The 16,697-nt window shown below is 47.2% G+C and overlaps 1 protein-coding gene across 3 annotated transcripts in view; it reads right to left on the bottom strand.

The window, feature by feature from the left end:
* Hk1 (hexokinase 1) overlaps positions 1-16,697 on the bottom strand; it is an 87,144-nt gene that overhangs the window by 2,905 nt on the left and 67,542 nt on the right. For all 3 annotated transcript variants that reach the window (XM_071611211.1, XM_027931156.2, XM_027931157.2), the window contains exons 10-16: positions 16,158-16,462; positions 14,662-14,810; positions 14,056-14,175; positions 12,350-12,445; positions 11,590-11,689; positions 2,878-3,061; positions 782-937 (exon numbers count right to left, since the gene is read on the bottom strand). In XM_071611211.1, the coding sequence (XP_071467312.1) occupies positions 782-937; positions 2,878-3,061; positions 11,590-11,689; positions 12,350-12,445; positions 14,056-14,175; positions 14,662-14,810; positions 16,158-16,462 (1,110 nt within the window). The remainder of the gene's footprint in view (positions 1-781; positions 938-2,877; positions 3,062-11,589; positions 11,690-12,349; positions 12,446-14,055; positions 14,176-14,661; positions 14,811-16,157; positions 16,463-16,697) is intronic.

Genomic DNA, 16,697 nt, shown 5'->3' on the forward strand with positions numbered 1-16,697 from the left:
GAACGTTTTGATGAAATTTCTTGTTTATAAATCTTGTGTGTGACTATGATTTTTTTTTCCCCTTAGGATGTATTTCTGGGTCAAAGGGCTTTTTTTTTTTTTTTTTAAGAGAGAGAGAGAGAGAGAGAGAGAGAGAGAGAGAGAGAGAGAGAGAATCCTTCAATATTTACTTTTTAGTCACTGGCGGACACAACATCTCTGTCGGTACATGGTGCTGAGGACCGAACCCGGGCCGCACGAACGCCAGGCGAGCGCGCTACCGCTTAAGCCACATCCCCAGCCCCTCAAAGGGCTTTTGATACCCATTGGCAGATGTCTTTCAGAAAGTTATGTCAGCTCACTCTCCAGCCAATACAATATTTGGCCACAAGTGTCCTCAGAAGAAACAGCACTTTCAAAACTTCTGACCATTTCCTAAGGCAGCCATTGCCACCTGGTTTACTTTGCATTCTTCTCTAGTAAGGAGGAGGACTTACTGTTTGTTTATTGGCCATGACTACCTGATGTGTTCCCAAACTTTTTTTCCTTCTCCTGGTATATTTGTCTTATTTGTACTAAATTGATAGAGATGACAATGACAATGATGGTGATGATAGACCAGCCAGTCTCTTTTTAAAGGATTTACTCTGTGACATGTTTTCCACACATGACATCGTTTAGTCCTCCACTAGCCACCAAATGTAGGATTATTCCCACTTGAAAGACGAGAAAACTGAGGCTGGGAGAAACGGAGTCTCTCAATCTCACGGTCAAATGGTGGTAGAAAACCATCCCCACTCACCTCTCAATCTGAGAGAGATATTTGGTCTCAAAGATGCCCCTGGTCTTCAGCGGCTCAGAGATCTGCCCTCGGAAGAGGAATCCCTTCTTGGTGAAGTCGATCAAGATGTTGCGGACAATTTCACCCAGGTACATACCACTAATCATCTTCTCATACCTGCCACAGGAGGAAGGGGGCTGCAGTGTCCTTCCCAGGAGCCCTTGCTCTCAGGGTCTTTCTGGGTCGCACACCTGCCCTGTGCTCCCCAGCTGAGGCAAAGACCAGGAAGGACCACGGAACCCTCCGCCCTCTCCACATCAGACACCACCCCGCAGCATTCATGCCTCGCTGCTCAGTGGTCACCTCCCTGCTGACCTCCTGCGCTTGCCTGGGTGAATCTCAGCCAGATGCCATGTCCTGGAGGACATGCCCCCCAGACTGGCTCTACCTGCCTATGCCAGGCTCCCTTGCACCTCGCCCTTCTCCTTCTCCACAATGACACAGGCCCACCGCCTAGGAGGGACAGGGAGTGTGCATATTGCTCAGCTCTGAGTCCCCAGGGCACAGCATGGCACCATGCCAGGCCCTCAGCTATGTGCTCAGTACAAAGCTGCAGAACAAGCACATGACTGGACGGAGCCTTAAAGGGACAAGAGGACCACGGAGGGAAAAATTCCTCAGTTTTCTGAAGGTTTTGCAAATGGCACAGTGCTGGTCAAGCACACAGCAGAGTGATAAGCCACACAGGTGGGAGAATTCAGTGGCCACAATGCTCGAGGTCACCCTGTTCTTGGGACTTTTAATTTCCTGCCCTTTCCAGGTTCAAGGGCCTCAAGAAATGACTAGGGATTTAGATGCCTCCATGGCACACACCCAGGCCCAGGATCCCCAAGCTGAGAATCTGGATATTCCAGAATATTTGGGAAGATTTCATGTGGTCCACAGAAAAAATGTGGAACAGCAGAGAGTGGCAGAAAGTGTGGGTATCACCACGGTCCCCATCCAGCCCTTCTCACTGCATCAAGGGGACAATCTCAGCTTAGTGCTGAAGTGTCTTTGAGCCCTGCTAACACTTGCTGATCACCTTTCAACAAAGGCAGTCTTGGTTCAGAGGCTTTAGCAGAGCATGAGAACTAGCTAGAACTGAATAGCAGTTCTTCACTACACTCATTCCACGATTAGCATTTACTTAGGGCGATACTGGTTTTACCTTTCTCCCCTTCACCATTAAATTGAAGAATATAAGCTGATTTTTAAAAAACATTAAATAAGCCAGGTGTGGTGGTGTGATGGAGACACCTGTAATTTCAGCTACTTGGGAGGCTAAGGCAGGAGGATCGCAAGCTCAAGGCCAGCTTGGGCAACTTAGTGAGTCCCTGTCTCAAAATCAAATAAATAAAATAAAATAAAATGGACTAAGGATGTAGCTCGGTGACAGAATGCTCCTGGATTCAATCCCCAGCATTAGAGGAAACAAACCAACGAACAAAACTCTAAGTGAATAACACATAGGCAGTATTCAGGAAAGGCAAAACCTTGAGAGCGGCAGGGGACCAACTTATGTTGGGAGGTGCTATCCAACCCTTCTTTCTGCTTCTGGGGACACAACTAGGACAGACTAGTTCTTGGGGGCTTGAGACAAAGGGTCATTCATCTAATTTCCAATGCCATTTCAGACCAGGTCCCTGAAACCTGAGCTGCAAGCTCCACATGGCCACTAGGTGGCGATGGAGACTCACAGGGTTCCAGAAGGAAGAACCGGAAGGGCCTCTGCCTCAACCCAGACCCACTGCTCCACCCCCATATATTTTTTTGAAGGGGGAGAAATGCAGGGGAAAGCCAAACTCGTCCAGGCCTACACAGGTCATGAGGCAGTGGTGTGTTAGCTGTCACCTATCCTCTGGGCATACTCTGGGACCATCTTGTACTGTCAGGGGCTCATCCTCCCAGGTCCTCTGCTGTCCATAGGCCAAAAGTCAAGGTCAGGGGTATCAAAGGGACCAGACTCCAAGCTTCTGTCCAGACCTTACTTCTACTAGAAACCTCTTCCACTGCAGTGGAATATAGCCAGACCCTCCCCACCCGGCCCTTAGGGACCACCTCCACCTGGCAGTTACCTTTGTTTCCCAGCATTTAGAGAGTATTCATCCACCAATCTGTCATACTCTGTTCTAATATCATCCAGACTCCCGTTGTCGCCAAAGGCACCCCATTCCATGTTGATACACATTCGCCCTTCAGTCCCCTCCAACATCTCAACATTCTTCATTTCCTCCATGTAGCAGGCATTACAGCCAGTCCCTGTAACACACAAGGGTGGGAATGAATGGCTATGCCACCCAAGACCAGTTGAGGGTCTCGCAACTGGCCTGAGGCCTGGAACCTGGGAGTCCACAGATAAGGGGTACGTTTTTGAGATGGTCAAAGCAATACCTTTGCTTTCCCAATGTTTTCCAGGAAAAGATACAAGATACAAATGGAGTATCTGAGTTAAACCACCTAGAAAACGTCTGCTAATCCACTTTAAGTCGAGAGCCTCACGTGTTGACCTGTACAGACAAGGAGATATTGATGTGAATAGAAGATGGTCTTCCAACAAAGAAATGTATCTCCAAAGGTGCAAGTTTAGGTGGTAGCTTGAAGAAAAAAATGTGTGTGCACATACATACGTGCTTATATATACACACATATACATACACGTGTGACACCTGGGGGTCGGCGACTCCCACACCTGAGGTGTCCACTCCTCTTTCCTGGCAGGATGGACTCTGCCTGCTCAAGATCTCCACACACTTCAGAAGGCAGCCCAACTTTCTAACGCAACGGTTCTTTATTTTTTGGTACCTTTCTGAAAAATCTGATAATGATGCAGAGATGAAGGAACAGCCCTCTGAGTGTTCCCACAACATGCCTCGGACATACGATTTCCAGGGCTCAGGGGCTTCTGGTTTCCACTCCTCAACTCCCTAGAGCAGGGTGACTCAGAGTGGCCATGCAAAACTGGGGTGGGACCACAGATGGTTTTCTGTGCCAGTCCACAAGGAGCCAAGTAAAGAAATTGAGAGGACGCATTCACAGCAGTTTTAATTGCCATGATACATACCCAGGCTCATGGTCATGTCAGAGTGTCCACTTTATGCTTTGAATTAGGCCTTGCTGCTCTACCCCTGCAACTTATTTTTTAAATAGACATGTTTCTTTCTCTTCCTTTCTCCAGGCTCCTCCCTAATCCCCCGCCCCTAATCTCAAGGGAAACAGAATTACTTTGTTTCCCCATCCTAGGAAGAGTTACCTGTCCCTGAGCACACACCCACTATAGGAATGAAGTAATTCAGACTTGGAGATGGTGCTAGAAGATCTCCACCAGAAATGACTATCACCCAAATTAACAAGTGAATTACAGCTCTGGACACAGAACCATGGAATGTAGCCTTTGAGTCACCTCTTTAAAAGCCTGATGGGCAGAATCAGCAGCCTCTGGGACAGGAGTCCCCTGTGCTTCTCCTTTGCAAGCAAAGCAATAAATCTTCTCTTTCCTTTTTCTTAAAACTGTGTCCTTGTTATTGGATCGGCACTGGGGGTGAGGACTGAGCTTTCGGTAACAAATCTGACAAAGGCAGCCCCCACTCCAGCTTTCTGGGCAGGCCCGGCTCTCCAAGCAACCCCACGTCCATTCTGAGGATGCAAGGCGGCTGGAGAACTGGTTGAGCACCAAGTGCAGGAGAGTGAGGAGACAGGTAATATGCCTCAGGTGGAACCAGAGGAGCTGATGACTAGAGCAAGGGACTGAGGGACTATGCCAGCAGCTGCCAAAGCTCATTTTGCTTTGGAGAACCCCTGCCTTCTCTCTCTGAGTGGTACAGGTTGTTTCATCTTGGTCCACTTTGGGAAAAAGGAAAGTGAACTCAAGTAGTCGCAGTACCCTTGGCCATCTGTTCAGTCCCCCAGCGTACACACCAAGATCCTTGATTCCACACGTCTGTTTCCTCTTGGTAGGGACATCTGTGGTGCCACTGGTACAGGAGTCATGGTTAAACAGGACTTGAGAACCTAGGGATATTTACTCCCTTCTGGTCTGTTCTAGCTTCTCATCTGTTTGTTGGCCTTGGTTTTGGGAATTCCTTCTAATTGTCTGTGTTTTTCTTTGAATCTGTTACTGCCACTTTTAAGACATGGGCATACTGTGCTGGTCCTATAGGAAGTCTCTTGGTAAAGATGTTGGCTGGTCTGTCTGGTTTAAAGGTTCCTGTGTGTCAGGTATGGTTTGGGGAATCCTTTCTGGTTGTCTGTTTCTTTTTTGTATGATCTTGCAATTGGAGTTGGTCTGTCAGAGGTAAAGTAAGTGGAAGAGAGGGCCACCTATAGGTATAAACCTGCCTAAGAAAAAGATAATATTTTACTGTAACAATCTAATTGTTTGAATAGCTTTTTAACAGGTTTCTGAATTACTCTATGACCTTGCAGATGGAGTTGGTCTATCAGAGGTAAAGTAAGTGGAAGAAATTTTTATGTGCAGGCCTATCTGTTTTATTTTATTTTTTGAGAGAGAGAGAGAATTTTTTAATATTTATTTTTAGTTTTCGGTGAACACAACATCTTTGTTTGTATGTGGTGCTGAGGATCGAACCCGGGCCGCACGCATGCCCGGCGAGCGTGCTACCGCTTGAGCCACATCCCCAGCCCAGGCCTATCTGTTTTAAAGGTTCCTGTCTGTCAGCCATGGCTACGGTGATCCTCTTTTGTCTGGCTCTGTGTTTTTGTATGTTACAGGCCCTTTAAGACATGGGCCATACTGCACTGATCTTACCTGCAGTCTCTTGAGAAGAGAAATCTTGGTTGAATTGGTCACTGATAGGTATAAGCCCATCTAAGAGAAAGATGCTTTACTGTAACACAATCTGGCCTTTGAATGGTTTTCTGGATTATTATACTATCTTGCAGTTGGAGTTGGTCTGTCAGTGGGTAAAGGATAGGCAAAAAAATAGAGATTTGGTGTGTACAGGCATTTATACAGTTGCACGATAAGGAGCCTGAACGGTCAGGAACTAATTTGGATCCCGAAAGCACTTCCTCTGGTGTGCAAGGATAGCAGGACACCAGGAGAAAAGGTTTAAGAAGACTTAAATCCTTTAAACCCAATTCTGGCACTCCCAGCACCGTTTCTCAGCCAGGTCATTTCCATGTGGGTCAGGACACCAGCCCTGGGCTGGGAGGAAATCCCAGGAAAGCTGCCTGGGCTGTAGAAGAGTGGCCACAGACAGCTGGCCTCTGCCCTGCCTTCTAGCCCCTTCTGCCCACGGGGACGGAGACTGCTGGCCACAAAGGATGTGGCAGTAGGTTCCGGCACTGTTTATGACCTAGGGACAAGGAAGAGCCTCCCCTTTTCAGATCTGACAGGACACCCCATTTGGCCAGGGGATATCCGTCACTGGGGCAGAGCAATTCTTGCTATAACTGTATCCCATCAAACTAAATGCCTGGGGAGACTGGTAAGCAACTGCATCCAGAAAAGAAAACAAATAAAAAAAACCCCACCAACTGTGTTTTGCCCAGGGATCTTCAAGGAAGGCTAAAGAAAAGGGTGGAAAGGGCCTCCTCCACTGATATCAATATGCCTCTTGTAAGAACAGGGCCTAAAAGGAGGCTCTGGGTACAACTGACAGTGGGGAACTCATTTAATGTTGATAGCATTGTGATTCTAATAAGGGACACAGGTCAGAGTCAAAACTCTCCTGTGCTCCAACTCTCTGAATGCCACCTGGGGGAAAAAATATTCAGGCACAGTTTTTGTATAGGCAGATGGTCCAACCCTCTCCTGGGATGAAATCTGTTGTGTAAATTAAGTCACAGATAACATTAATAAGGACTGTTTCAGAATATGAATTCAAGAAAGGGTCTGAAACTAAAAAAAGAGACATAAGAAAGTTAGAGGTGTGGAAATATATTTTAGTATGAAAAAGTCAAAGGTAAAGGAAATGTTTCTGGATAAAAAAGTATTTTGTCTGGTAAAGTAATATTCTTATGCTAAAGTCCAAAAAGAAAAATAGGACAAACCCAAGGACGGAAACAAGTTGTGAATGTCTAAGTCAGTTGCAGAATGTATGGAAGGTAAATCTCAAATGGATAAGAAGCAAGGTCTGCAACAATGATCTGCTCTCATCCGTCAAGATAATTTCTTGTATCTATTAGGTGTTATTACTTAGGGAAACTAAATCTTAAAGGAATTAGGGTTTGTACCTGTTTTAAAGTTCTTTTAAATGATTATGTTATACCTGGTTAAATAAACAGCTGTTATTTTAGGTTATAACAATATAGTTGACACCCTAATGGGACTAGATATATGTATACATCTGAGAACTATGTTTGTATGAGACTTGTCTTAAGTGTTAAGTAATGAAATGAATATCATTCATATTCATATAAATGAATAATGTTTCATTTTATGTTATAAAATAAAGTGTATGTAAGTTTATGGGCAAGGTAACCAATAAGTGTTCTCTTTTATACTTTGTTTCTGACATAGAAGGGCCACACTGCCATTTGAAGACCTGTCTTGTATCTGTTTGCTTTGACTAAGTCAATTTCTGATCATTACCTCTGTTTCCTAAATATATAAAGAGATTTACGCCTAGCCTTTGATTTTTGCTAATACTGCTAACCCACACAGACCTGTGATTATTTTTTTCCCATATATTGTGGATTCTAAATTTTATTCAAAGTTAAACTTAGTTAAATTTAAAGCTTAGGAGAGCACTTTACCAAGTTGATATTCTCCAAACTAAAATTGTCTGTACAATATCTCCTTCAGATTTATAAAGAAATAACAAATTTGGTTGGAATTTGTGTCATTTAATATTTTATAACTGGCTAAAGGTAACCTGTTGTTAATAAGTTATATATAAAATTTTGTGTTACACTGGGATGGGAATTTAAATGTATTTTTGGAAGGTAATAAGGAGAGCCAGATTTATTCAAAGGTTGACAATGTGGAAAATGAAAACATTCTGCCATCTCTTCCCCAAAAGGGAAGTTGAGAGCTCTTTCCACCTCTGTTTATGTTTCAGCGGTAATGTACTATGTTAACTGATTCAGATAGACTTGGGAAATAATACATGAGAACTTTGTAGAAAGATATTTTTAAAAGGGGCAAAGAGCAGATTCAGAAGACACTTTTCAAAATTTGTCAAGGGGCCAGCCTGGCTTGAATTAAGGCTCTGCCTCTTGTTCTTCTCCATTTTGGGATGGTTCTGAAGTAGAATAGAATTAAGCTTATTTAAAGTTGTGTTCAAAAAATGGATTTTTGTTGTTGTAAAGATTACTGTGAACTCAAAGTAATATGAAATTTAATTAAAGGTTTTGGGTAAAATTTTAAAGGTGTTTAGGTTTGTAAAAAGAGTTTTTAAAAAGTAAAACTTGTGCCGAGCATGGTGGTGCACGCCTGTAATCCCACTGATTTAGGAGGCTGAGGCAAGAGGACTGTGAATTCAAAGCCAGCTTCAGCAATTTAGTGAGGTACTAAGCAACTGACTGAGACCCTGTCTCTAAATAAAATACAAAATAAGGTTGGGGATGTGGCTCAGTGGTTGAGTGCCCCTGAGTTCAATCCCCAGTAGTCAAAAAAAAAAAAAAAAAATTAAAGTAAAACTTGTATGTAATTGAGTTGATAAATATATTTGCAGAGGCTAATCAGAAATCAAAGCTACATTAGTGTTTGTTTTATATTTTCCTTGGAAGACTTTATAATTGTTGCCTGTTAGTATTTTGCAGAAATATTGCTTCTGTATTTGAGACAATAAGCCATCAGGGAAGACAGGATACTATCTCCAATTAATTCAAAGGGGTAACTATAAAATTATAGATATTAAAGTTATAACCTGTTACTCCCACTTTAAGATTGGTGAAACTAGCCTGCTGGGTGTTTAAAACCAAAAACTTGGGAGACCAAAGTCAAGGAAGTAAAAGGGCCAAGGAAAAAGCAGCCAATATTTTGGCACTTGCCCTCTGAGGTAAGTCAGGACCCAGAGAACAATGGGACCTGCAACTCTGGTGAGTCACTCAATCTGCCCATCAGGGAGATCAAGAGGACCCTAGAGAAAAGAAGGCAACCAGTGCACGTTCTGCAAAGAGGAGGGTCATTGGAGGGGGAAATGTCTCTGAGGCTTCCAAGAGAAGCCACGGGTGGTCGGCAGGACCCTGACTCATCCTGGTAAGTGGCATCACTGGCAAAGAAAAGTTAAAGGAGCCAAGAGGCTTCACACACATTCCCAAGAGTGATCTCTGAGGAATCTCAGTTGATTCTTAACAGTGGATAGAAAAAAAGGTCAGTTTTAACCAACCTGGTCTTAAACACTTAGCGGGAGAGTACAGCCAAAGCACACTCCTACTGGGGCCGGTCAAATCTCTGTGCATAAGATATTACCACCAGAGATTATCACAGACTGAAGACACTTAGTAACATCTTTGACTCCTACTGGAGATGTATATTTGTATCAGCCCTGCCAAAAGTAAAGCTGAAAACTATAAGGGAAGGGTCTTAGTGTGAGATTGAACTCATTAAAAATAATGATCACAACGGACTCTAGAGTCCCAAGTTTATCCTGGGTCAATTTGAGCCTGATCTCCTAGACCCTACAAATCTTCCAACTTCCTACATAGATAATTTGATCTGTTTTTCACTGATATGATTATGAGTTACTATTTTCAGAGACTGGCTGAAATACCAATTGCTTTTGTGCTAATTGTTAAAGTAATGCTTTGCTGTCTTGTTTATTGGTGTCTTAGCATCATCTCTGCCCTACGTATGCCTTGTCCAGTTGCCCATCAACTGTCACCATGGCCCTCTGGACTGCCCCGATGCTGAATACCCTTAACTGTCCATGCTCCATCTGATAAGAATTTGGGTCACTTCCCCCAACTTTACCCTCTCTCAGCAGGAGGCAGCTTAGAGATGTCATCATCCGTTTTCCATAGAAATGGAATATGGAAATGGACAGTGGGGAAATGTAACACTGCTCCACTTTATGCTCTGAATTAGCCCTTGCTGTCCTGACACTTATTTTTAAAATGCACATGTTTCTTTCTCTTCTTCTCTCTCTCTCCTGCTCCCTAATTTCGGGGGAAACCAGATTACCTTTCTTCCACATCCTAGGCAGTTATCTGTCCGTAAGCACACTCCCACCACAGGAACAAAGTAATTCAGACTTTGGGGCCCCCTGTTCCCCATGATGGGCAGACTCCCAGCCTTTGGGACAGGAGTCCTTTTTTTCTTAAAATCATGTCCTCGTTGTTGGATTGGCATTGGGAACAAGGACCAAGCTTTGGGTAATAGTCATTGGACTGAAAATTTAAAAACCAACCAACCCAGGAGTCCTTCCCATAGGTATCTCAATATGCACTTGAATCACCTGGGAGCCTGTGATGATACAGATCTGACTTGGGAGGTCTGGGGTGGGGCCCAGGGCTCTGCATTTCTAACCAGCCCCTCCTAAGTGGTAGGGATGCTGCAATCCATGGACCACACTTTCAGCAACAAGGCCCTGGAAACACCCAGGTGGGACCTAGGTGAACTCAGATATGCCCCCCGCCAACCAGAAGTGCCAGGTCACCTTTATCCTCGCTGAAGAAACTTGAGTGGCATCTGCAGACTCTTGATGTTACTGGATTCCTATGTTTTTTTTTGTTGTTGTTGTTGTTGTTCCTAGCTTCTCAGTATAAAACAGAAAGCAGAGAAGCCCAAGAAGTGGAAGGGGAGGAGACATACTTGCCCACGGGGGTTTTGAGCAATCAATTGATGGAGGAAAGAAAATGGCTGATGCCAAGCTGTCCTGAACCAGACAGGCCTGGCTCCTAGGGAAGAAGTGAAGACCAGTCTGCAAGAGAATGTGCTGTGTCACCCTAGCTTTGTGTGTTCTACCTGAGCCCGTCCCCAGGCAGAAGGAAGGTAAGGGCTGGGTGGAGGGAGCTTTGCTCAAGAAAGAAGAGATAAAGCCCCTGAGCCAGGCCCTCACCCGCCTTTCCTGGGGCTGCTTCCTGGTTTTCTAAACTTCAACAGAAGCCAAAAGGTTCTCCTGGCACGGGAGAGTGGCCTGATGGGGTCATCTCCAGATACTCTGCAAATGGTACCCAAGGTAGGGAGACGTTCCTCCCTGTCCAAGTTGAGTCTGCAGATGCTGGCTGTGAGGGGCCTCTGCCCAGTGCCTTCTCACACTAGGAACGGATCCACTGGACAAATGGTCTCCTCACAGCCCAAATTTAAGCTCCTGAGGCCCAGGCCTCTGCCATGTGTGAATACAAGGGAAAAGGCTGCAGAACCCACAGGTAACCATTCTGTAACCTTCTTTAGTGACTAGGACCCTCACTAACAGTGGCTGCTGAGGGTAAAATGGCACCTGAGGCCACTCTGGCCTTTTCCAGCTGGAAGCATTGTCAGGAGAAAAAGTGATTTTTGCTTCCTTTCCAGTCTGACTCCCACAGTCACACCTCCTGGGAGCCCCTCCATACAGCCCAACAGTATTGCCCTGCCAGCCAGGACAGCGCCAGGTACCCCACCCTGTCCACCCGGGCCACAGGGCCTTTGCACTCTCTCTTCTGGAAAGCCCCATTCTTAACGGTCTATCACAATCCATGTGCAGCACCATGGGGGTCCTGGGGAGGGATAACCCTCCAGTGAACTCTGAGGTCTTCGTCCAGCACTGAACTCTAAAGATGGCAAAGGGACAGTACAGACAGATTGTCCCAAACCGAGGACCAAGCTACTGAGTCCAGGTGCCAGAGAGAAGGAAAACCCAGTTCTCCCTTGACCAAGAAGAGATGCTTCCCAGAGCACCCACCTACAATAAGTCCAACCTCACAGTTGGGTTCCTCATAAGCACACGTCATCATGGTGCCCACCGTGTCGTTGACCATAGCCACCACATCCAGGTCGAATTCCTTTGAAAAGAAAAGGGACACTGCTTTAGGGTAGGGGTGGCTCCAATCCTGCTTGTTCACTGCTGCACAGTAACCAGTGAACTGCTAGGGCTTTGTTCTAGAATGGGTGCCGTCAGGGGGCAGGGACAATCCTATGACTATGTTCCGAGTTCTGACATGATCATGGATGACTCTGTCTAAATCCGTCAGGCCAACAGGGCGACTGTGCCTAATGTTTGTACTCGGGTACACTGAGTTCAATAGAACACGACGTCCTAGTGACAGTGCAGGCCAAGCCCCACTGTAGACAGCTCTTTATGACAGTCATGATTTCACCTTTCTTTAAAAAAATACCTCTCTGGGCTCGGGTGTGGCTCAGTGGCAGAGTGCTTGCCTAGCATGTGTGAGGCACTGAGTTCAGATTCTCAGCACCACAGATCAATAAATAAAATAAAGGTTCATAGACAACTAAAAAATATTTTTTAAAAAATATCACTCTCTTAACAACACAAAACTTATAACCCTTGTTTCAATGCAGCAGTTGGGTGAGGAAATGGGGATCTTATATTACCCACATCGTAAACTTCTGTATTGTTCAAATTGTTTACAATAAGCAAGCAGTTTTTATATCCACCCCCCCTCCCCCCAAAAGAGTTTTTAAAACGTTCTTTTGATAGTTACCTCTCTCCTTTTTATCGCATCCCTTAGTAAAGTGGCTACGTTGTGACCCACACAGTCAGTTGCCTTAAAACCCTTTGTCCAGGTGATCAGGATTCCCTGAAATGTGAGAGGCACCAGGAGGAGAGTTAGGCCATTTATCCTTCTGGGCAGAAGACAAAGTTTCACACCCTCCTCCCTCCCAAGTCAACGTCTGCTGAGGACTCCCACCCAGAGAATGTCCAAGCATCCGAGTGCCAAGCCAAGAGAATGTCCCTTCCCCTGCAGGCTCCCCACCCCCACCTACTGCACACACAGCTGTCTGCTTTTTAAATTTTTTTGATACCAGGGATTGAACTCAGGGGCGCTCAACCACTGAGCCACACCCCCAGCCCTCTTTTTGTATTTTATTTAGAGATAGGGTCTCACTGAGTTGCTCAGGGCCTCACTAAGCTGCTGAGGTTGACTTTGAACTCCTGATCCTCCTGTCCCGGCCTCCTGAGCTGCTGGATTAGAGCATACACCATGGTGCTCGGCAGCTGGCAGCTTTAAAAATCCCCTCTTTGCAGTTGGAGAAACTGAAGCACATAGAGTTAATGGCTATGTCCAAGTCCTTAGGAAGATGGCAATACTGGGGTTGGGGGTGTAGAACACGAGGCCCTGGGTTCAATCCCCAGTATCACTCAGAAAGGAAAAAATAAAGAAATGGCCATACTGGACAATTCTTACACAGGATCTTAGCCTGGTGCTGCCATGCATGACCCACTAGCTCCCCTGAGGAATTTACTGACTACCTAACTGAAAGAAGGCATGATCTTAATAACTCCTATACCACCCCAAGTAAACCTCAGCTTCATTGGGTGGAAGTTGCACACTTGCTGGGGGGAAAAAAGCCACAGAGGCAAAGTCACTATGAGGAATATAAGGTGACAGTGGAAGCAAACTGCTTGGAAAAAAATCATTAAGGCTTTAAAAACTGCAAAAACAACAACACACATTTATATAGATCCAACTGCTCAGCTCTAAATTAGGAGGAGCCAGCGCCAAAGTCACAGTGCAGGATGGCATTACGTCACCCTCCCTGGCTCTCCCAGCACTGCCAATCATGCCTCAAACCCTGGCCCGATGCCCCCTCCGTGGCCACGCCCCCATTTGCAATGCCCAACTTGTTTGGAATATAAGAGAATAACAACTCTTCCAAGAAACAGGCTCAGTCCTGCCTGGGTGAGGGCGCAACCCACTCCCTGTGGCATGTACCCAGCCACGCCACCCCAGCCCCGCCTGCACAGGTGCTGGATGCAAGCGGAAAGGCGGATCCCTCGGTGCAATGAGCTCCCTGAGGACAGGAACAGGAACCCTCAGCTCTGTGCTCAGAGCTTAGTCCTCAGCCTGTCCTCAGCCCCTCCTGGGCCCTGTTTCGTCTCATCTATCAAATGAGCATGTATTAAGCCACCATCTGACACCCCAGGGAACACAGAAGAGGGTGAGGAGGTTCTTGGTGCCTGGAGGCCCCAAAGGCTTCCCAGAAGAGGAGACTGCTGTCAATAATGCGAGAGGAGAGGAGGGCTCAGGATGCTCTGGGGTGGGTAGAATAAAGCCTGGGTACACTCTCCGGGCCATGGAAGCCAGAAGCAGACACGTAGGGGTGACAACGAGCCTGGAGAAGGCCTCCAGGGCCAGCCCACTGTGGCCACGCAGGTGCCATCATTATTCCAAAGGAAGAGACTCACCGCATCCAGACTCGTCTGCTTGCAAGGAAATGAGAAGGTGAAGCCCAGAGGCATCCGGGGGCCTTTGATCCCCATGTAGTCCAGGAAGTCAGAGATGCAGGAGACGATGTGGTCAAACAGCTGTAGGGGACAAGAAGGGATCACCCAGGCTCTCTCTGGTTTCATACTTTCAGCACACACACACACACACACACACACACAGATACACATACACACAGGCACACACACACAGGCACGCGCGCACACACACACACACACACACCACACACAGGCACGCGCACACACACACAGGCACACACATACACACAGGCACACACACACAGGCACACGCACACACACACACAGGCACACATATAAACACAAACAGGCACACACACACACACACAGGTACATGCAGAGCAAGCCCCTTTCTCCAGGATCTACCAGCCACCAGAGCGCTGTGGACCAGGCAAGGCTGAAAATACCCAGTGCTTTGGGGCCACAAGGGAAGAAATGCACAGCTGGGGGCATCCCTGGCAGGTGTTGGTCCTCACGAGACCACGGGCACCTCCAGGCCTGTGTGTGCCGTGCACACACTACAGACATGAAAAAGCAGATCCAACTCACCTCTTCCCCGGTGCCCTGCATGATCTCAAGGGGAATGGCATAGATTTTATTGTGCATTTCCACTGTTCTCTTTTTCCCACTACGAATTTTCACCAGCAGGACACGGAAATTCGTTCCTCCAAGATCCAGGGCCAAGAAGTCACCATGCTCTGTTAAGAGTAAAGAACACAAAGAATGCCACAAACTGCTACGTGCCTCTGGGCAGCTGGCAAGCCCTAGACTCCAGAATTGCAAGAGGAGGGTCTCCAGGTTGCACACAGGGGTAGGGGGGTGGGAGCTGGAACCACCCGACCAGTACACAGCGTGGGCTCTGAGGAGGGGTGGGTACTAAATCACTGCCCACAGCCACCGAGTCACACTGCAAGGACAAAAGGCCCCAGGAGTGAACTGCCTGTCACAATAACAAATAAACTTCACAAGCCTTATTAAAAAGACTTGCAACGATGCCCTGATTTTAGGGAACTTCATACAAAAATGAATAATTCATGTCAACGTGTGGAGTGTTTGCAGAAGTAGCCACTATCCTTCCCACCAAAAGATGGGGGTCTGTTTCTCCTCCCCTTGGATCGTGGGTCCAACAGAATATGGCAGAAGCACTGCTGAGCCAGGTCCTGACCTCAGCCTCCAAGAGGCTTTAAAGTCCTTTTCTGCCTCCAGGTGGACCCTGCTGCTGCCACTGAAGAGCCCAAGCCCAGTAAGTAGCCTGCTGGAGGGTGACCCACGTAGCCAAGCACCCTGCACCCCAGCAGGTCACCCTCCCAGCTGACCGTCCAGCTGACTGCAGCTCAGGAACGAGTCCAGCAGAGGTCAGCCAAGCCTGGACCAGAGAAGCAGAACCATCCCGCTGACACAGAGACTCGTGAGCAATAATAAATGCTTGCTCGTTTATGCCACTAAGTGTCCTGCTCTGGCCAATCATGCATCATTAGTGCATATAAGTAACTTACACAGAAGATATTCATATCACAAACACGCATTATTCCGAGGATCCACCCCAAAGCTCTTCAGATTCTGCACAAAGCTCAGCTCCAATAAGAACCATGGAGGTGGCATTGGGCACTGGATGGTGTTCTTCAATCTGCCTAGATGTGACAAGCCCAGGGACCCTGCCTCCTTCACACACACCCTGCCGGGACTGAGGAAGGCAGCACTGTGTGTTGATTCTTCTGACACTTTGCCATGTTTGTGAGCCAACCTAGAACAACCTCAGGGCCCAGCTTCCTTCTACGGTGAAACCAACTCCCTAATTCTAACATGGCTTTAGAGACAGTGCTGGACCGGGAGGTTGGGCCAGAGGGATTTAGCAGCCCTGAGCCACACACACAGGACAAGCTGGTGGTAAAAATGGAGAAGAGTCGGAATGAGCTTCCCTCTCCTGCCAGATCAGGCATCACTAGTGCAAACGCATCCACTGGAGGATCCACCCCATCCCAGCTCTGCAGTGATGGGGTCACTGTCATGAGCAGGAGGACCTGACAGTCCCAACAGGCCCTCACCGGTCCCATCTGGGGTGCTCCGGACAAAGGAGGGGAGCATCTTGACCACAGCCTTGTCATTTGTCTGCTTCCTCAGCCCCATCTCCATCTCGGTCCGCATCCTCCTCTTCACCTCCAGCAGCATCTCCTTGGTGAGGCGAAAGTGGGCGAGGGTCTCCTCTATCTGCCGGTGCTGCTCAGCCAAGCGGTAGGCCACTGCGGTCACCATGGCGGCCCCCTTGCCACTGCCACTCTCCGAGAGGAGGAAACGAACATCGGAGTCGGGCACCAGGCGCCTCAGGGTCTTGTGGAAACGCCGAGAATACCTGGGGAAGAAAGTGGAGTGGGCGTGCCATGATGGCTGGACTGAGCCACCGGTCAGGGGCCTCTTGTGGTGCTGGGGATTGAGCCCAGGGCCTTGTGCATGTGAGGCAAGCACTCTACCAACTGAGCTCTATCCCCAGTCCTCTGGTACCCCTTTATTTTTCTTTCTTTTTTTATGGGGTGGGGTACCAGGGATGGAACTCAGGGACGCTTAACCATTGAGCCACATCCACAGCC

This window comes from Marmota flaviventris, chromosome 4 (genome assembly GCF_047511675.1).
Source record: "Marmota flaviventris isolate mMarFla1 chromosome 4, mMarFla1.hap1, whole genome shotgun sequence".
Classification (NCBI taxonomy): Eukaryota; Metazoa; Chordata; class Mammalia; order Rodentia; family Sciuridae; genus Marmota; species Marmota flaviventris.